Here is a 21,510-nt window from a genome sequence, read left to right as displayed (position 1 = left end):
GGGTAAATCATATTATCTATGAATATCTGGATTTAAAGAGAGAACTATAAGATGCTGATTATCGTAAAGGAGCCCTGGGGTTGATCAGGATGAGAAGCATTGCTATAGAAAATTAAACAATTAGCAGAAAAATTCTTTCCCACTTGTTTTTTCACTTTTGCACACATAATTCAGTGTTGGAATCATACAAAGAATGATCATACAAAGGACAGTGGTGTGAGTTTAAGTCTTTAATAAGGAATGCAATCCCAATAAATTCTGTATCCTTATACTTCTGTGGAGGTCTTAAACTGATTTTCTTTTGGCAAGTCTTGTCAGCTAGATCGTCTTTGTGTCTGTCATTGCAGATGGCGTTTAATGATTGCTTTAGTTTGAGCTATCCTGGTAACCCCCAGCCGGGGGACTTGATTGAAGTGTTTCGTTCTGGCTATCAGCACTGGGCACTGTACCTGGGTGATGGTTATGTTATCAACATAGCACCTCTAGGTAAGTTTTGTTTCCCGCAACTCCTGGAGGTTTTGAACTCTCTTGTTATAAGAAGGAATCATGAATGAAATCATAAAAAAAAAAGAAATAAAATGTAGAGAGTAGATAAATCTATCTGAAATAGGTTTAATGAAGGACATAGTAAGACCAAAGTGGCTTTGGCTAAATCACAAAGACCAAGTAACATTAAAATGTTAACCAATTAACATTAGAATCCAGTAAAATCTCTGGATTAAAAAAACATAATTAAAAAGGAAATAATCCACTGGGGAGAATATGGCTCACAAACATAAGCGTCAGTGTCTTTACCTATCACACAAATCATTTCAATTTGTTCAACATCTATTTATAGATTACCCAGTATGTGCCAAAGGCTATTCTAGATGCTGGGGATACATAAACAGCAAAATCCCAACAAACATATGGGTAAAGAACTATGAACAGTATGTAGAAGAAGAAAAGCAGAAGTCAATACCCATCTTTAAAGGGACTGGTCTAGGAATTGTACAACAGAATAACACATTTTATGCCTATCACATTAGCAAACATTTAAAAGTGATAACAGTCAGTGTTGATAAGGGTATAATGAAACCAAAGCAAGGATATTGTTGAAAGAAATGAAAGTTGATAACATCATTCATGAAAACAATTTAATATGGCACAAAAACAGACACATAGACCAATGGAACAGAATAGAAACCCCAGAACTAGACCCACAAACGTATGGCCAACTCATCTTTGACAAAGCAGGAAAGAATATCCAATGGAAGAAAGACAGTCTCTTTAACAAATGGTGCTGGGAGAACTGGACAGCAACATGCAGAAGATTGAAACTGGACCACTTTCTCACACCATTCACAAAAATAAACTCAAAATGGATAAAGGACCTGAATGTGAGACAGGAAACCATCATCAAAACCCTAGAGGAGAAAGCAGGAAAAGACCTCTCTGACCTCAGTCGTAGACCTCAGTAATTTCTTACTTGACACATTCCCAAAGGCAAGGGAATTAAAAGCAAAAGTGAATTACTGGGACCTTATGAAGATAAAAATCTTCTGCACAGCAAAGGAAACAACCAACAAAACTAAAAGGCAACCAACAGAATGGGAAAAGATATTTTCAAATGACATATCAGACAAAGGGCTAGTATCCAAAATCTATAAAGAGCTCACCAAACTCCACACCCGAAAAACAAATAACCCAGTGAAGAACTGGGCAGAAAACATGAATAGATACTTCTCTAAAGAAAACATCCGGGTGGCCAACGGGCACATGAAAAGATGCTCAACATCGCTCCTCATCAGGGAAATACAAATCAAAACCACACTCAGGTATCACCTCACGCCAGTCAGAGTGGCCAAAATGAACAAATCAGGAGACTATAGATGCTGGCGAGGATGTGGAGAAACGGGAACCCTCTTGCACTGTTGGTGGGAATGCAAATTGGTGCAGCCGCTCTGGAAAGCATTGTGGAGGTTCCTCAAAAAATTAAAAATAGACCTACCCTATGACCCAGCAGTAGCACTGCTAGGAATTTACCCAAGGGATACAGGAGTACTGATGCATAGGGGCACTCGTACCCCAATGTTTCTAGCAGCACTCTCAACAATAGCCCAATTATGGAAAGAGCCTAAATGTCCATCAACTGATGAATGGATAAAGAAATTGTGGTTTATATACACAATGGAATACTACGTGGCAATGAGAAAGAATGAAATATGGCCCTTTGTAGCAACATGGATGGAACTGGAGAGTGTGATGCTAAGTGGAATAAGCCATACAGAGAAAGACAGATACCATATGGTTTCACTCTTCTCTGGATCCTGAGAAACTTAACAGAAACCCATGGGGGAGGAGAAGGGAAAAAAAAAAGAGGTTAGAGTGGAAGAGAGCCAAAGCATAAGAGACTCTTAAAAACTGAGAACAAACTGAGGGTTGATGGGGGGTGGGAGGGAGGGGAGGGTGGGTGATGGGTATCGAGGAGGGCACCTTCGATGAGCACTGGGTGTTGTATGGAAGTGCTTCGATGAGCACTTGGGATGAACACTGGGTGTTGTATGGAAACCAATTTGGCAATAAACTTCATATATTGAAAAAAAAAGAAAACAATTTAATAGTGTGTATGAAGAGTCTTAAAAGAGTTCCTATGCTCTGACCCTGTAATTTTACTTCTCTGAGTCTATTCTTCAGAAATATTTATAAAGATGTAGAATAACATTCAGCATAAAGGTATTCACTTCTATCTCATAACAGTTTAAAAAACAGGCAATGGCAGAATAACAAATGATGGTGAGGATGTGGAGAAAAGAGAATCTTCCTGCACTGTCAGTGGGAATATAAATTGGTGTAGCCATTGTGGAAAACAGTATGATATTTCCACAGAAAATTAAAATTTCCTCAAAAAATACCAATGATCCAATAATTCCACTATTGGATATTTACCCAAAGAAAGTGAAAACACTAATTCGAAAAGATGTATGTACCCCTATGTTTATTGCAGCATTATTTACAAGGGTCAAGATAAGGAAGCAACCTAGGTGTCCACTGAGAGATGAATGGATAAAGAAGATGTAATATATATACTCGCACACACACACACACACATGCACACACACACAAATATATATATATACATAATAAGTGATGTATATGTATATACACATACATATATATACATAATATGTAATATATATATAATGGAATGTTAGCCATAAAAAAGAATGTGATCTTTGCATTTGCCTTAACATAGATGGATCTAGATGGTATTATGCTGTGTGAAATAAGATAAAGACAAATACCATGTGATTTCACTTCTATGTGGAATCTAAAAAAAAAAAAAAAAAAAAAAAAACACCAAAACCCACAAAATCACAAAAGAACAAACAAACCAGAAAGAGACTCACAAATACAGAGAGCAAATGGGTGGTTGCCAGAGGGGAGGGGAGGGATAGGTGAAATATGTGAAGGGGATGAAGAGGTTAAAAAAAAAAAAAGAAGCCAACAATGGCTTAGATTCAATAGTGGACTAGTTAAGTGAATTATGACTTTGTCACAATATTGACAGAATTCTTTAGTTGCAAGTAACAGAAACAAAAGTTAGCATAAGCAAAAAGGCAAATTCATTGCTTCACTGAGGAAAACTACAAAAAGGATAAAGATGGTTGGTGCTGGCTTCAAGGATGCCTGGATGTAGGGGTATAAGCATAAGTATCAAGACTCACATCTGCATTTCCTTTCCAAGTATTGTCTTAATTCTCCCAGACTATGCCTCTCTAGGAGACTTAACTGATAGTCATCAACATCCTTAGGCTCTCATTCTTATAGTCTTGTGATCTAATAAGAGAGGGTCAATCCCTGCCTGTTGCAGTTAGAAATAGCATGGAGAACAATCTGATTTGGGCGAGTGTGGATCCCATGCCCATCACTGCACCATCGTTGTGCCCTGGAGAAGGAGATACTGTGATTAGCCCACACAAAATCATTTCCAGAAAGAAAGAGGCAGAGGTGGGATGGGGTGCTAGATAAGCCAAAACGATAGCTATTTAACGGCCATTAAAAATCATATTTCTGGACATGCTTAATTGCTTGAGAAATAATCTTGCATGGTATTTACTTGAAAAAAATCTAGATTAAAAATGCAGTGTGTCATATTATACCTACTTTGCAAAGAAATAATATATACCCATGTGAATGCACACATAGGCATGCTTCAATATACATGTGTTAATAAAAGACATAATAAAAGGATATGATAATATTATCAAAATAATAACATGATTATGGTTGGGCAGATAATGGGTGATTTAAATTTACACATTTATGTTGTTTTTTTATACATTTCCTAAATATTTAGAAATAAGCACAAATTAATTCATTTTTTAAGAAAAAAATGTATGCAAATAACAAGTAGCGTAAAGATTTTTTTTTTCTTCAAGTTACGTTTAGAAAGAAGTTTTAATAACCTTGGTCTTACTATCTTGGAGATGTCTGAGAATTTTTAATGTACTGACTTTTGCAATATCTTGAGATATTTGCCTCTTGTTCTAGAATATTGGAAATGGAAATGGCAAATAAAGTGACATTTACGATACACACCCATTAGTTTCTGCAGAGTCTAGTGATTAACAGTAAGCAATGCTGCAATATCTCTGCAGTTTTCACGTCTGGAAAACAATAAGAGATTTTTCTGCTCTTCCCTTATTTTCATGTGTTAAGCTCCATTTTAACATGGTTCTAGTACTGAGCTCTGATCCTGTAGACTGAAACGCAGTTTTCTGGTTCTATTGTTAACTACTCAGGTGGTATTTTGCAAGCCAGTTTACCTCTCTAAGCTTCAGTGTCCTCCTCTCTAAATTGATAGCGTCAGACTAGTGTAAATAAAACTTTAGTAATTCTAACTAGGAGACCTCTGCTCTAAGGACTTGTACAAGAACTTCCAATGTGTAAGATATTAACTGGAAATGCTGCTTGAAGGAAAAGGAACTTGGAAGGTGGGGAAAAAAGGGAGTGGAAAAGAAAGTTAGCTTTTAGTTATTACAAAAAGGAAGACTCTCTACCCACCGGTTACATGGAGACTCTCTCTCTCATGATTGACTTGAACACATAGCCAAGCATAGCAGTCTTGGGCAGATGGAGAGGGACCAGGGCCAGGTGTTAGAGCTGAACACTGAGCAATCATCTGTCCAACCTCAGATACTGGCAGTAGCAGACCAGGAGACAAAGGTATCTAGCAGTCTAGGCAACTGTTTGCCAACTGAGGCAGTTAAAAGGGAGTTGCAGGGGTGGGACATGTAACAGGTGGGTGTGGCATTGCATGGGGCTGCATCTGGTGGACAGGGCCTACTAGGTTAGATTCAGTTTCAGGACTTAGTTTCTTGGCCTAAAGGAACTGGCAAGATAAAAGCAGGGCCCCAGCTTGACCCCAGCTGACCCCTTGGAGGGGTTTCAAATTGGAACCAAATTGAAGCCAAGTTGAAAGAACAAGTGTAAAAAGCAGAGAAAGGGGTAAGGAGCACACTTAGACAACTAGGACGAGCTTATCAATCACAATGCACACAGCTGAGGCCCAAAGAGAGTAGTTGGGAAGGGTTCAGATGCTGAAAAAAAAGCATATTTTATAGGAAAAAAAAAAAAGGAGACAATGGTTTTATCTGTACTATGTTAGGAACACATACCAAGATCTCTAATAATAATGCCAATTGATAGAGAACTTGTTCCCCAAGAATGGGTAGTTTTCTCACTCAATTTTCTGTACGGGCAGATACAGGTTTCTCTTCTATTTTCCCTCATATAGTATGAAGTGTTATTGATAAACTACCAAGTGAGTTATTAAGCCTGGTATGATTAAGTAGCTTCTGGTTTGGTGCTAAGTTGGGAACCGAGCTGGGTTCAGTGACTCCATCACTTCCAAACATGTGGCATTGCAATACTCTGGCATTGGGGTTCTCTGAGCCGGGTCATCACATCTTGCTAACCAGAATTCTCCTTATAGAGGATGGCATTCCTGCAGCATTTACAAGTGCCAAGTCTATATTTAGCAGGAAGGCCCTGGTGAAGATGCAGCCCCTGAAGGATGTCGTGGGAAACGACACATACAGAATAAACAATAAATATGATGAAACTTATCCTCCTCTCCCCATGGAGGAAGTCATGCAGCGGTCAGAGATTGTTATTGGACAGGAGGTGGATTATGACATACTTGTCAACAACTGTGAGCATTTTGTGACTTTGCTTCGCTATGGAGAAGGAGTTTCAGAGCAGGTGAGTTTTCTTTAGAATACATAGAAGTTTCTTACCTTGGGAAAATAAGCACTACTGACTCTAAGATTCTCAGGCCTAAAACAAAATGAAAAGAATGGAGAAAAGGTGAGAATCCTGAAGGATAAGGACAGGAATTGAGGTGTCCAAGATCATGTAGCAGTTATGACCACATTAATGCGTGAACGTGGACATTTTGAATTTGGGGCTGGAAGGAGCTTGAAGCCGAATCAAGACCATAGCTTTTCTGTCAGTCCTGTTGTGTTCTGTCCTTCAGGCTTCCTTCCTTCCGTTTTTCTGCCATACAGCAGCCTCACATGCTGAAAGGGACATTCTGAAAAGAATGTTGAAATATTTAAATGGAAGTTCATTTGCCAGAAATAGAGATGGTAACTCTGAGATTCTTCTCCATTACCTGACTGAGAGAGGCCAGCTAATGACAGACATGTTTTGGTGGCTTTGAAAATTGTTTCTGTCTCCTTGCAATGCTAGTTTCAGAGGAATCTTGTGCGTTTAAGCAGATCCTTTGATTGGTTGAGATTTTGGATGATTTCTTAAAATGGATCAATTACTTGATTTTTAAAGTAGCATGCAATGTTGTCGTCTCTCACACTATTTTGTAGCGTGGCAGATTCCTAACTAAAAGCATGCTTGGCTCATTTGCCTTCTTTCTACCTATTGTGGCACCAATCCAATTCCAACATTGATGTTCTAACCTAAAGATTTATTAAAGGGATATTAAAGAATGAATAAAGGCTCCCAGTATCCTGAAATGGTTGAATCAGTTACAGAAACATCTGTTCTAAGGAATTAGTTTCCAATTCCCCTCACGGAAGCTTGGGAAGATGGGACAGGGAACATAATGAAAGGATACATTTGTTTTCATTAGGAAATAATTTAATTGGAAATGCATTTTTATTAGGAAATATATTAACATAATGAATGTGCTATTCACATGTAACAATAAATCGCTTCGGAGCCAGAGCACAGAAGATATCCACACAAATTCCTGTTCACCTTCGCATTAAAAACTAAGGGTGTAACTAGGAAGTGGAGTCCATTCCTCTCCTTTGTAAATGATAAAGTTGTCCACTGTGTTCAAGAAGCAATTTTTTTTTAATGTGGCTAAAAAAAAAAAAAATGGGATCAGAACCATCTTCTTGCTTTGGCTCTAATTAACCATCCCTCATCTTTTCCCCTTTCATACCCAGAATCAAGACCCATGAAAAATTAATCATTCCTCAACAACTAGAACTGTTCTCTAGCTGGTTCTGTTGCAGGAAGTACAGTGACAGCCCTAAGAACTCACCTAAGCTTTGAAATTGTGCTTACCTGAGCTACAACCACATCTTCCCCAGTTATTAGGTTGGTGGCTTGGAGAACATTATCAGTTTCCCAACCTATAAACTGAGGCTCTGTGGGGGATTATACTAGATATTTGAAGTCTCTTAGTGCACTGTATTACATATCATCCATCTCAATAAACAATGTGTCTTAGATGAATGTTATTTTTAATTATAGTAATTAAGAATTTTATAGCTCTGTATTGGTATTCCTCGATAAAATTTATGTTGATCTGATAGAAACTGTAGCACATTATTATTATTTTCATTACTATCAACAATTCATAATATTACTACCAACAATAGCTAGTGTTGGATTAGTTTTGGGGTCTCCTCAGGGATTAAGGGCCTTTTTTTGAAAGTGTCAACAAATTTATTTATTTATGTATTTATTTACTTATTTATTTATTTAAATCTAATTTATTGTCAAGTTAGCTAACATCAGCATATATAGTGTCCTCTTGACTTTGGGAGTAGATTCCCTTGATTCATTGCATACATACAATGCCCAGTGCTCATCCCAACAAGTGCCCTTCTCAATGCCCATCACCCATTTTCCCCTCTCCCCCACACCCCCCGCAAATCAACCCTCAGTTTGTTCTCTGTATTTAAGAGTCTTTTATGGTTTGCCTCTCTCTTTGTTAAAAGCTATTTTTCCCCATTTGCTTTCCCCCATGGTCTTCTCTTAAGTTACTCAAATTCCACATATGAGTGAAAGCATATGGTATCAGTCTTTCTCTGAGTGACTTATTTCACTTAGCATAATACCCTCCAGTTCCATCCACATTGTTGCAAATGGCAAGAGGTTGTTGCCTGTTTTCTCCTCTAGGGTTTTGATGGTTTCCTGTCTCACATTTAGGTCTTTTAATCCATTTCGACTTTATTTTTGTGTATGGTGTAAGAAAGTGGTCCAGTTTCATTCTTCTACATGTTACCGTCCAGTTCTCCCAGCACCATTTGCTGAAGGGACTGTTTTCCATTGGATACCCTTTTCTTGCTTTCTCAAAGATTAGTTGGCTGTACATTTGTGGGTCCCATTCTGAGTTCTCTATTCTATTCCATTGGTTTATGTGTCTGTTTTTGTGCCAATACCATACTGTCTTGATGATTACAGCTTTGTAGTAGAAGCTAAAGTCTGGGATTGTGATGCCTCTGGCTTTGGTTTTCTTTTTCAACATTAGCTTGGCTATTCAGGGTCTTTTGTGGTTCCATACAAATTTTAGGATTGTTTCTTCTAGCTCTGAGAAGAATGCTGGTGCAATTTTGGTATGGAATGTGTAGATTGCTTTGGGTATTATTGACATCTTAACAATATTTGCTCTTCCAATCCATGAGCATGGGAATGTTTTTCCATTTCTTTGTGTCTTCTTCAATTTCTTTCTTAAGTGTTCTATAGTTTTAAGCATACAGATCTTTTACATCCTTGCTTAGGTTTATTCCTAGGTATTTTATGGTTCTTAGTGCTATTGTAAATGGGATCAATTTATTGATTTCTCTTTCTAGTGTTTCATTATTGGCGTATAGAAATGCAACTGATCTCTGTACATTGATTTTATTCCTGCGACTTTGCTGAGTTCATATATCAGTTCTAGCAGCTTTTTGGTGGAGTCTTTTGGGTTTTCCATGTACAGTATCATGTCATCTGCAAAAAGTGAAAGTTTGACTTGTTCTTTGCCAATTCGGATGCCTTTTATTTCATTTTGTTGTCTGATTCCTGAGGCCAGGACTTTCAACACTATGTTAAACAGGGGTGAGAGTGGACATCCCTGTAGTGTTCCTGATCTCAGAGGGAAAGCTCTGAATTTTCCCCCATTGAGGATGATATTAGCTGTGGGCTTTTCATATATGGCTTTATGATGTTAAGCTATGTTCCTTCTATCCCAACTTTCTTGAGGGTTTTTATTAAGAAAGGATGCTGTATTTTGTCAAATGCTTTTTCTGCAACTATTGACAGGATCATATGGCCCTTATCCTTTCTTCTTTTAATGTGATGGATCACACTGATTGATTTGTGAATATTGAGCCAGCCCTGCAGCCCAGGAATGAATCCCACTTGGTCATGGTGAATACTTCTTTTAATATACTGTTGAATTCGATTTGCCAGTATCTTGTTGAGAACTTTTGCATCCATGTTCATCAGGGATATTGGTTTGTAATTCTCCCTTTTAGTGAAGTCTCTGTCTGCTTTGGGAATCAAGGTAATGCTGGCTTCATAGAATGAGTCCAGAAGTTTTCTTTCCATTTCTATTTTTTGGAACAGCTTGAGAAGAATAGGTATTAACTCTGCTTTAAATGTCTGGTCGAATTTCTCTGGGAAGCCATCTGGCCTAGGACTCTTATTTGTTGGGAGATTTTTGATAACTGATTCAGTTTCCTCACTGGTTATGGGTCTGTTCAAATATTTTATTTCTTCCCACTTGAGTTTTGGTAGTGTGTGGGTATCCAGGAATTTGTCCATTTCTTCCAGGTTGTCTAGTTTGTTGGCATATATTTTTTCATAGTATTCTCTAATAATTGTTTGTATTTCTGTGGTATTGGTTGTGATCTCTTCTCTTTCATTCATGATTTTATCTATTTAGGTCCTCTCTCTTTTCTTTTTGAAAAGTCTGGCTAGGGGTTTATCAATTGTGTTTATTCTTTCAGAAAACCAGTTCTTTGACGCGTTGATCTGTTCTACTGTTTTTTTCAGATTCTATAATGTTTATTTCTGCTCCCATCTGTATTATTTCTCTTCTTCTGCTAGATTTGGGGTTTCTTTGCTGCTCTGCTTCTAGTCCCTTTAGGTGTGAGGTTAGGTTGGGGATATTTCTTGTTTCTTGAGATAGGCCTGGATCGCAATGTATTTTCTTCTCAGGACTGCCTTTGCTGCAAGGGATTAGGGGTCTTGAACATAGAACAGTTTTCTTGGGGAATGGCTATGTATTTCTCTGAAATTAAAAAACCTCAACTGCATTTAAAAAGATTAGAAAGGTGGAAGGATCATGGTCCATCTTTTTCTTCTTCGTGCTTTTTTTGTGTTAAAAAAGTTAATAGGCTTCCTTTTTTTTTAGAGTAATCTACAGTTCACAGCAAATGTGATCTGGAATTTTAGAGAGTTCCCACATACCCCCTCCCCATCACCCATATACACGGCCTCCCCCACCATCACCGTTCCATATCAGTGTGGTATATTTGTTACAAACAATGAACCAACACTGACACATTATCCACCAAAATCCATAGTGAAGGAAACTAGAATATCACCTCAAAATATGTGGCATAAGGATTATTATTTATTATCAAGAGCTGAAGGCACTTGAGAAGAAGCAGGCCCTGCTCTCCACATATTTGCCTAAAAGTGGGAGATACATTTTGAAAGGTGTCCCTCTTCCCTTTGCTAGCAGGAAGGACAAAAATTAATCATCACAGACAACCAGTAGAGGAATCTAAATAACAACACTTACTGGGGCACCTGGGTGGCTCAGTCGGTTGAGCGTCCAACTTTGGCTCAGGTCATGATCTCGCGGTTTGTGAGTTCGAGCCCCGTGTCGGGCTCTGTGCTGACAGCTCAGAGCCGGGAGCCTGCTTCGGATTCTGTGTCTCTCCGTCTCTTGGCCCCTCCCCTGCTCATGCTCTGTGTCTCTCTGTCTCTCAATAACAAATAAATGTAAAAAAAAATTTTATATAACAACCCTTACTAACTAGCCTTTGCCATTAATTTCCCATGTTTACCTTACTGTGGTCTGCCATCCTTGGCAGCCTGAAACTGCTTTCTTTTGTCCTGCCATTACTCTATAAATGTATTGATCTTTGCTGAAGATGTGCTATGTAAGCCTGAATTCTAAGCCACCTCTTTGAATTACTCTTCCCTGAGTTTCTCCTGTATATGTTTGAGATGTACATGTTAATAAACCTCTGTTTTTCTCTTGTCAATTTGCCTTTTATTAGTGAGCCTCAGCTGAAAACCTAAGATGCACAAAGGAAAAATTTTGCCTCTCCTAAAATAGTTTACATTAGGGTTTAGTCTTGGTGTTTTGCATTCTATAAATTGTAACTGTATAGTGACATATATCCATTAGTACAGTATCATACAGAATAGTTTCCCTACCCTAAAACTTCTCCGTGCTCTGCTTGCCTATTCGTCTTTCCTCCTCTCAAGTCTCTGGCAACTGCTGAGAAGAATGCATACTAAGCAACATGCATTTAAAATTCCTCCATGTCTTTTCATGATTTGGTAACTCATTTTTCTCTATCACCAAGTAACGCCCCATTGTCTGGATGTACATTCAGCAACTAAAAAACATCTTGGTTGATTCCGAGTTTGGGTAATTATGAATAAAACTGCTAGAAACATTTGTGTGCAGGGTTTTGTGTAAATACCAAAGGGCATGATTACTCGATTTTATGGTAAGAATGTGTTTATTTTTGTTAGAAACCATGGAAGGTCTTACAAAGTGGCTGTGCCCTTTTGCATTCCCACCAACAATGAATGGAGAGTTCCTGTTTTTCCATGTCTTCTTCCACATTTAGTATTGTGAGCATTTTGGGTTTTAGCCATTCTAATAGGTACACAGTGGTGTCTCACTATCTTAATTTGCAATTCCCTAAACATGTATGAAGTTAAGCGTCTTTTCATATGCTCCTTTGTCATTTGCATATTTGACGATGTGTCTCTTGAGATCTTTTGCCCATTTTTAAACTGGGTGGCTTGCTTGTTTTCTTTTTGTTGAGTTTTAAAAGCTTTTTACATATTTCGGATAACAGTTCCTTATAAGATTTGCCTGTTGGAAATGTTTTGTTTTTTTCTAGTATGTGGCTTGTCTTTTCTTTTAAAAAAGATTTTAAGTAGACACGTTCCACTGGTATAGTCTTAACAAGGTATTGAAATGTGCCTAGCTTTGTGGAAGATGGCAGCACTCTTGCATAGGCCTGAACAAGCTGATCTACAATATACCCTGACTGTGCTCCAGTGCATAGCACTGTGAACTTAGAGTCTCGGAGGAAAAGGAATTTTGGTAGACCTTGTGGTCATCTGTGACCCAGCTATGCTATGTTACTATACAGCACTCCAGATTCAACTAATGTTTCCCTGGGCATGTTTAGATCCTCAGAATGAGGCTTTTATTATGGCCCACAGTCAGAAAGCCCTGTAAAGGATAAAAGTATGAAGAGTCAGCTTAGGTGACTTTATAATCCTAAATAAGTTGTGAAATAAAAGCTCGTGTTCATATAGGTTCTGAGAACATTCTGAGATGTTACAATCTTGCAAGTCAGATCCTGTTACTCAAAACGCCAAGGGATTGTTCCAATCACACAGGGTTTTGCCATCTAGAATGTAACTTGAAGTAAGTGTTTGGGATTTGGGAAACCGCGTGCACTATAGGAAATAGTTTCCTTGTAATTGTATCTGGCCTGTGTGCTCTCAGGGGATTTAGGTTTAGGATCACATTGCTTTCCCCAGGCCTCTTAGATTTGTGGGATTTCTTTCATCTCTTGTATTTCTACTGGCTGAAAGATACCCAGTGAGTTAGGTCTGCGTTTAGCAGATCCCATTACACAAAACGCCAAAGGATTGTCACAGGATTTTGCCATCTAGAATATAATTTTAAATAAGTGTTTGGGATTTGGGAAGCCCACAGGATCTTCCCCAGGGCTGTACCCTACTGCCATTTGACTCCTCTCTCGAAAGATACCAATTGCATCTTCCTATTTGTTCATTGCCCCACCACCACCATATTTCCCTGTATCAGATCTTGGGATCTCAGCATCTGCCTGGAATTATATGAGAGTTAGGCTTGATTATCCGATTGACTATCCGATTATTGATTTTGCCTTTCTTTGGAATTTTGTCCTCTGTCTTGTATCTGCCTGTCCCCCTGACTCCCCATGGGTAGTTCTGGACTGCAGCAAATTCTGACTCTTTCCCCGGGAAATAACTTAGGTGGTGACTAATTAAAAATTATGAGTAAAATAATCAAGCAACCAAATAAAGTTAGGATTGTAAAGTAAAATAGCATTTGTCATTTGTTCGCCAGCTGCCACTCTCCCTGGCAGCTGGGGATGGTGGCACAGCAGGGAGTTTTGGTGACTGGCCTTGTCCCTGCAGACCCCAGGGTGATATAAATGGAGTAAATGCTCCTGTCATTGGCCAGGCCCTTGCAGTCTGGTTCCCACAGGGAAGCTGCAGGTAGGGAGGCAGCACTATGTGGCAGTCACGTGGGGGTGGCAGGCTCTGTGGTGGAGACCTGTGGGTTAGAGAGAAAGCATGCTCAAATGTGATCTGGGTCAGGCTTTCCAGCATTTGGGTTGGTCCCTGGAATCATTTGGGGAAAATGTTTTGCTTTATTTGAAAGCCTGATTCTTCAATCCCAGAGAACAACTGTTGTTTTCAGAATGTCTGATGACTCTGAAGCATCTGAATATGACCTTTGGGTCATAAAACTGCACGCAATCTCATGCAGATGGAAGGCAATATTAGCTGAGTGCCATGAAAATCATGAATATTTATTAGATGCCTCATCATGATGATTAATACCCTTAAAGCTACAAACGTCTGAACTCCTTTATGGACAACTGAGCTCGAGAGTAGTTTATTTTAGTTTGTCTACATGAGAAATTAATTTGTGACACAATACTTAACATCAGTAGTGACCTCTTTTGAAGTTTGTTTATCAAAAGAGAAATTGTAGCTACCAAATAAGAGCATATAGGTATTTAGTTTAGATTACATCTGTGAATGGGGCGCCTGGGTGGCGCAGTCGGTTGAGCGTCCGACTTCAGCCAGGTCACGATCTCGCGGTCCGTGAGTTCCAGCCCCGCGTCGGGCTCTGGGCTGATGGCTCAGAGCCTGGAGCCTGTTTCCGATTCTGTGTCTCCCTCTCTCTCTGCCCCTCTCCCGTTCATGCTCTGTCTCTCTCTGTCCCCAAAATAAATAAACGTTGAAAAAAAAAAAAATGTTTAGATTACATCTGTGAATTCTTTCTCTAGTAGACATTCTTGAGTCAGGAACACACACACACACACACACACACACATGATATTCACTCTGGTATAGACCAAACTAGGGTGTATTAAGGAGGTAGGGATTGTTTGGAAGGGAAACACATGGTTCATGGCTCAACCCATATCTAAACATGTTGGTGGTATGACCTCAGGCAAATCACTTAACTTACCAAGTTTTTCCCAAATAGGAGTAGCACTACCTCCCAGACGTACTATGATGATTATTAGGAATTGTGCCATAATGAGTTATAAACTATTGGGGGCCATAAAAATATGAGAAATGTATACCTACGTGTATTTAACTATCTCTTTGTCACAATTATAAAAATTATAAATTTATTTATAGTCACACAGAATTTAATTTGGCATGAAGCTTTAAATTTTTCCGGTGTCATTGAAACGGTCTTCAGTTTGCTTGGATTTAGGACACTGAGGTGCCTTTAGAATAAGCTGTGGTGTTTTTTGTTTCTCATTTCTCTATAGGCCAACCAAGCAATAAGTACCATTGGGTTTGTGACAGCTGCTGCTGGTGTCTTCTCACTCCTGGGCTTGTTTCCAAAAAGACAAAGAGCAAAATACTATTAACAATTTACTGAAGAGATATTGGAACTGAAGGAATTTGTGAGGAGGGAAAAAAAACTGGGAATACTTATTTTCGATGCATCATTATTGTTCAAAATTCCAGTGATGGATGGCAGTCTCTTTAATAAATTGCTTACTGATGTTATCTCATTATTGAGCCGTGGAAATATTTCTCCCTACCAGCAGAGATTTGCCGTGGCAGCTTACACAAGAAGCAGTAGCCTTTTGAGCAAGCCAGCGGAAGATCTTAACACAATCACATCATATTTTATCTTTTACCATAAATATTGGTTTCCTTTCTCCTGAGGGTGGGCTATTTTGTACTTGCCAGAGGAATGAAGAGCCATTTGTATGTGGTTTTAAAAGAAATGTTAAGATTCCCAAATTGTTGAGATTGACATCTAACTGAACAGAAAAGAAACTGGGAAATTGATGGGCATTGAGGTGGCCACCTGTTGGGATGAGCACTGGGTGTTGTATGGAAACCAATTTGACAACAAATTTCATATTAAAAAAAAAAGAAACTGGGAAATTGAGCATTTGGTTAGGCAGTTTGAGGAGCTTTGATTCACAATCCATTTGAGGGTGGACTCCTAGCTCCTAGTTCCTGTGCAGGTGGGGGTGGGGCAGATGGGAGCTAGGATCCTTTGCTCTGGTGTTTGGGATCCAGATTTCCCTGGAAGTCACTCATTTGTCAGGAGTGTGTGTCAGGAGTGAACAGCAAGAGTGGGTTGTTCTGTTCTACGGAGCTACATTGTTTCCTTTGAAGCATTTCGGGGGTTTGACCCTTTTAACCCTAACAAGAGATCATTAAATGTAGGTTTGAAATGCCATTTTTAGAAAACAATATCTCGTGTTACTGTTTAAGGCTTTTACTGTAAGTCAAGGAGTGTCATGATTTTATTCTTGCATTTTGTTGATTATATGTTGAATGAAACAAATTACTTTTTAATATGTTCCCAATGCAATTCCTGTTGGCAGCAGGTGGAAAAAAGTGAATGCAGGTCTCGATACCCTAGGATTGTATCAGACATTGTAACATTACCCTACCAACCACACTGCTAAGCAATGATATCCTTCTTATGTCATAATTAAAAGCATGACATTAAAGAAAAAGTTCAATTAAATGGGGGTGAGAGGGTATGATCAGGGAATAAGGAACGCGGTAGATAAAGTAACTAAACAGAAGACTCAATGAATAGATAGGGTCTATGACCCTATCAATGATAGGGACCCCATCTCTCTTCCTTGTTCCCTGTCTAATCCGTTCCCTTCTTATGACACCAGTTCTGTCTCCAGATAACCCCCAAACTCCCTCTTCCTCCACTTGTCCTCTGGGAGGAGTGGGTGTCTTCTACCGGATACCGTGATCCAAAGTCACCCCTTCATTTTTATTCTACATTAAGTTTCTTCTTCCTTTTATGCTCTCCTTTCAAGTAATAGTGAAAAAAAAAAAAAAGAAAGAAAGGAATTTTTCTAATATTGTCAAATTAGGGTGAGATTGGCATCAGCATAATGTGTTACCTTTCCCAGGGTGTGCTTACCTTTTAATAAAGTATGACTGCAGAGGGCAAATTTTACCCAAAGTAGGAGACTCGGGTGTGGTGGGATTACCACGCCAGCCGATGGGAGAGGGAACGAAAGTGGAGACAGAAAGGACCTCCTGAGGATCTTCAGGTCAAACCTTACTAGTGAATTCTAGACCCCTCCACTCCACAAGGCAGTCCTAGCTATGCTGGGTCACAAATGCACTTCTAAATTGAATTCGATGATACCTTTCCACATAGGTCGTGTTCAGGCTCCAGTGGTGTTCACCCTGAGAGGAAAGCTCACAAAGTTAGTCATCAGTTTTCCCATAAAAATGTCCATTCTTCATGAAGGGCAGCTTAAGACTGTCCAGGGTCATGCTCATTGTGCTTTTATCAAATATTTCTTCCAAGACTATTAAGCTCTTCTCTGAGAGTACTTTCAGCAAAGTCAAGCATAGAGTTCAACTTTGTTATGTGCCCTCCCCACACACACACAAAAAAAGGTCTATGAAATAAATATCATCATCTATCAGATAACTAATAGGTTGTTGGAAAAACTGGGCAAGGGAGGCTGTACATTTATTGAATAAAGATTTTTTTAATCTTTTTATGTTATCTAAATGTCATAGTGTGTCGGTTGAATCTTCTGATTCTGAAGGTCAAATTACTAAATACAAATATGCCAGTTCAAGGAATCTGAGCTGCCATATATTTTAGGTTGGCATACATTTCTTAATCTAGAACTCTGCTTTGTCTTTTCATCTTTCATTGGTAGTCACTAAATTAGACACGTTTTAAAATAATCCCTCTCTGGGCGCCTGGGTGGCGCAGTCGGTTAAGCGTCCGACTTCAGCCAGGTCACGATCTCGCGGTCTGTGAGTTCGAGCCCCGCGTCAGGCTCTGGGCTGATGGCTCAGAGCCTGGAGCCCGTTTCCGATTCTGTGTCTCCCTCTCTCTCTGCCCCTCCCCCGTTCATACTCTGTCTCTCTCTGTCCCAAAAATAAATAAACGTTGAAAAAAAATTTTTTTAAATAATCCCTCTCTAAAGCCATCCACCCAAGAAAAGTTTAAAAAACAAATAAAATGTAAATAAAAAGGGTTTGTTTTTATAGGAATTTGCATTTATGCTGCTGGTGTGTATAACAAAGTATATAGTACTATATACAGCAATGCATTGCTGAAATGTTAAAAACATTTTTTCAGCTCTAAGGATTACAGAATTATAAAGGCATTATTGAATGCATCCATCACAGTATTAGGCACATAACTGGAGCTCGTGGGATAGAACTGGTTAGCTAATTGCCTATGAGCCATTAAAGATCTGTTAAATTAGCAAAACTCAATTTATGGTCACAAGGAAAGCCTACTAGCTAATTTAAAAGGTTCACTAGAGATGTATGTCCTCTCAAGGTCACCGAGAAGTAGATATATATTAAAGGTAATAGCATACAGAATATATTTACAGAGGATATACCTTTTCTTGTGGCCATTAGTGCACACATAATGATTGAGTAAAATAATGAAAAGATGAAATGGGACTTGAGGTCGTTCAGCAGCCTGATGCTTGTCATGCTATAGACACAAACCTTAGGATTCCCTTCCCCAGGGTTGTGTTTTAAGATGAGCAATGCTGAGTTTGAACCAACTTTTTGACTTAGAACCTGAGGGTTTCATCTGTCCATAGCAAAAAATAAACAAAAGTGTCATGCTTCTTTAAGTGAAAAGTATATTATAACATTTATCCCACTATCTTTGTGATCTACCACGGACGTTCAGGCTCACTGCCCCCAAAAACAATATACTTTGGGTGATGCCAACATCAGTGGAGTTGGCTTAGATATAAGCTGTGCCCAAGCCAAGATTATAGGCAGTTAACAGGCACCTCCATCATTCTCTACTTAGAGAGTTAATTTTTCTGAAGGAAATCCCAGTTCTTCTTTCTTTATTAAAGCCATACAAAAGAAGCAAAAAGAGGAATTTTGTGACCTTGGGAAAAGATAGGTACATAAATGGTCTTCGCAAGTGAATATAAGGTTCAGTAAACCTGTGATAATTTATTGACAGAAAGACTTTTTCCCCCCACATTCTTTTATTTGTGAAAATAAAGATATATTGGTGAAACTTTCAAAGACCAAACTCTTCTTGAATTTTCCTTCTACTGATGTTCATACCACTAATTTCACTACCATAAAAGCTTGGGCATTTCAGCCAGGATAATGGTATGCAATATTAAGGAAAAAAAAAAAAGACAATCGAGGAAGTCCATGTTTTTCCTCAGTAGTGGAGGATACAGTCAAAATAAGCATATTTAAGGTTCTTTTTTGCAAGGTTCAGTACATCAAGAAATGCACCTTGAATTCTCTGATGGATAAAGAAAGGTAGAGGTAGACTGTCATCACCTCTCCACAATATGTTAGTTTCTGGGAGCAAGGAAATGCTGTTAACCCCATATGACAATAATTCTGATTACAGCCTGGTCCAAAAATGCTGTTCTGTGGTTTGGCCTTCCAATTCGAGTTTCGCTTTTGGAATCTGTTCAGGGCTTTCATAGCCACGGTTGATGTAGAATCCATTTTCACCATCGCCTGAATAATCCGTTCTGTTTGTGGGAGGCCAGGTGGAATCTTCTGCCAGCGTTTTTTGCCAGTGCCTATATTGACTTTTAGAATAGAATCCAAATTCTTTTTTGATCCATAGCCAGAGCTTTCGATTTTGAAGGATGAAATCCTGAGAAATCAGGTGGAGAAAACAATCAAACCATCTTTCCACATTCCCCTGCAGCCAGGGTGCTCACCGCCCGCCCGGGGCCTGTCTCTCAGATGTACTTATTTAAAGCTGCTTCTGCGGCAACTTTACTCCCTGCTGTCCCCACCAAGTCTAGCAGCTCCCTGGTTCTCTCCCTTGAGAAGGCAGTGTGCTTGTGTTCACACCAAAAGCTTACAGACTTTCATTTCTACAGATTTCCTAGTTAAATCCTGGCTGGTGATTCACTTAGAATTACTTTACTGCCAGACTGAAATGATAACAAAATAACATACTCAAAATCGAGAAAAGAAAAAAAAAAATCACTGCTACCTGCCACAGGCCACTTACAAGGTGCCACCTGATGGTTTGTTGAATGAATGGCGGAACTCTAGAAATCAAATGGGTTTTGCTTTCCGTTTGGGGAGGGTTCTCTTTTTATCTATGTTCACATGCACTCACAATATTTACACATTTATAATAGGAATGGTCAAATTTTGCATTCCACTTCTGGTTATGCTAGACTTTCTGTCACATGTAGCCATAGTCTTCTCAATAATCACTTTTAATGATCCTATACCATTTTTTCAAATTGGTGTATAACGATTGATTTAAACAAACAGCATCTCTACTTCTGAACATATAGGTTGAATCTAGAATTTTACCACCATAGGGGTGCCTGGGTGGCTCAGTTGGTTAAGCGTCCAACTTTGGCTCAGGTCACAATCTCATGGTTCATGAGTTCGAGCCCACATCAGCCTCTGTACTGACAGCTCAGAGCCTGGAGCCTGTTTCCGTTTCTGTGTCTCTTTCCCTCTCTGCCCCTCCCCTGCTCACACTCTGTCTCTCTCTCTCAAAAATAAATAAACATTAAAATGTTTTATAATTAAGATAAAATAAAATTTTACCACCATAGATAATACTACGATGAATACCTTCATACATGTAGGCTTTTTCTCCCCTTTTGGATTATTTAAAAATCTATATAGTCTCAGGCACCTGGGCTACTCAGTTGGTTAAGCATCTGACTCTTGATTTTTGGCTCAGGTAGTGATCTCACAGTTTGTGAGATCGAGCCCTACACTGGGCTCTGTGCTGTCAGCAGAGAGCCTTCTTGGGATTTTCTCTCTCTCCCCATCTCTCTCTGCCTTTCCTCCACTCATGTTCTATCAAAATAAATGAATAAAAACTTTAAAAAAAATAAATACATATAAATATATATAGTCTCAAATGGAATTCCTTAGAGTATGAGAAATTTTACACTCATTGTATACAATGATGTGTGTGTCACACACACACATATATTTATATAGATTTGTTTGAACCCTTTTCCGAAGAGATTTACAATACATGAATCTTTTTTTTTTAAACTGTCCCTTAAAAAAAAATAATACCCAGGACTTTCATTGAGTAGGTAAAGTCATTTAATGACAGTGAATAGAAGAAAAATACTATAGGGGAAGACTTTCAAGAGTAAGAATTGACTAGATGAGCAATGGTTTCCTTCCACTCTTAATTAAGGAAGCCCTTCTGAAGACAGCTCTTCACGCTGAAAGGTCTCATTGAATTTTAGAGCTTGTAAGTCACCTGGTCTAGTCTCTACTAGCTTATTGATAATACTAGAAAAATACACTACGATGCCTTCATGGGAGACAAAAATTAGAGTTAATTTGATGTTTTGCCGTCCATGCTAAACATGGATCCTGAGAACATTTCTATGCAGCCTTTAGAGAAGTTTAAATCACTCTCCAAGAGTTTCCCCCAAAGAGAACATGCACAGTTCTTACAAACCGTTAATAACTATCACTTTGGGAGACAAAAACGGTCCATCTAAAAAACAGGTACCTGTTGAGAATGAGACCCTTTATTTGTTTATTTTCCCGGAAAGAGTGTAAGAGATGTACAGAAATTTACCTCTACGAGAAAGGCCACACAGAATTGGGTGAGGGCTGCCACCAAAATCGAAACCCTCCATGATGTCAGTGTTGGGATGAACTGTTAAAAAAAGAATCTTACCTTTATACCATGCAGACCTTAAATTTTGAAAACACACACACATAAACATTAATTATCTTATTTAATTTATGTAT

At 38.8% G+C, this 21,510-nt stretch overlaps 2 protein-coding genes across 8 annotated transcripts in view; one reads left to right on the top strand and one right to left on the bottom strand.

Moving 5' to 3' along the window:
* PLAAT1 (phospholipase A and acyltransferase 1) overlaps positions 1-21,510 on the top strand; it is an 82,430-nt gene that overhangs the window by 8,617 nt on the left and 52,303 nt on the right. For 4 of the 7 annotated variants that reach the window (XM_045502581.1, XM_045502582.1, XM_045502583.1 and 1 more), the window contains 3 exons: positions 348-486; positions 5,978-6,246; positions 15,051-15,299. In XM_045502581.1, the coding sequence (XP_045358537.1) occupies positions 348-486; positions 5,978-6,246; positions 15,051-15,152 (510 nt within the window). In that variant the 3' untranslated portion in view covers positions 15,153-15,299. Of the gene's footprint in view, positions 1-347; positions 487-838; positions 1,191-5,977; positions 6,247-15,050; positions 15,300-21,510 lie in introns of those variants that run through there. The other 3 variants (XR_006718423.1, XR_006718422.1, XM_045502580.1) reach the window with 2 other exon arrangements.
* ATP13A5 (ATPase 13A5) overlaps positions 18,708-21,510 on the bottom strand; it is a 128,741-nt gene continuing 125,938 nt past the window's right edge. The window contains 2 exon segments of the mRNA XM_045502579.1: positions 18,708-19,405; positions 21,335-21,415. Coding sequence (XP_045358535.1) covers positions 19,145-19,405; positions 21,335-21,415 — 342 coding nt within the window. The 3' untranslated portion in view covers positions 18,708-19,144.

Source organism: Leopardus geoffroyi, chromosome C2, assembly GCF_018350155.1.
Source record: "Leopardus geoffroyi isolate Oge1 chromosome C2, O.geoffroyi_Oge1_pat1.0, whole genome shotgun sequence".
NCBI lineage: Eukaryota > Metazoa > Chordata > Mammalia > Carnivora > Felidae > Leopardus > Leopardus geoffroyi.
The sequence above is the reverse complement of the archived record's forward strand: the minus strand, read 5'-3'. Positions and strand labels throughout refer to the sequence as shown.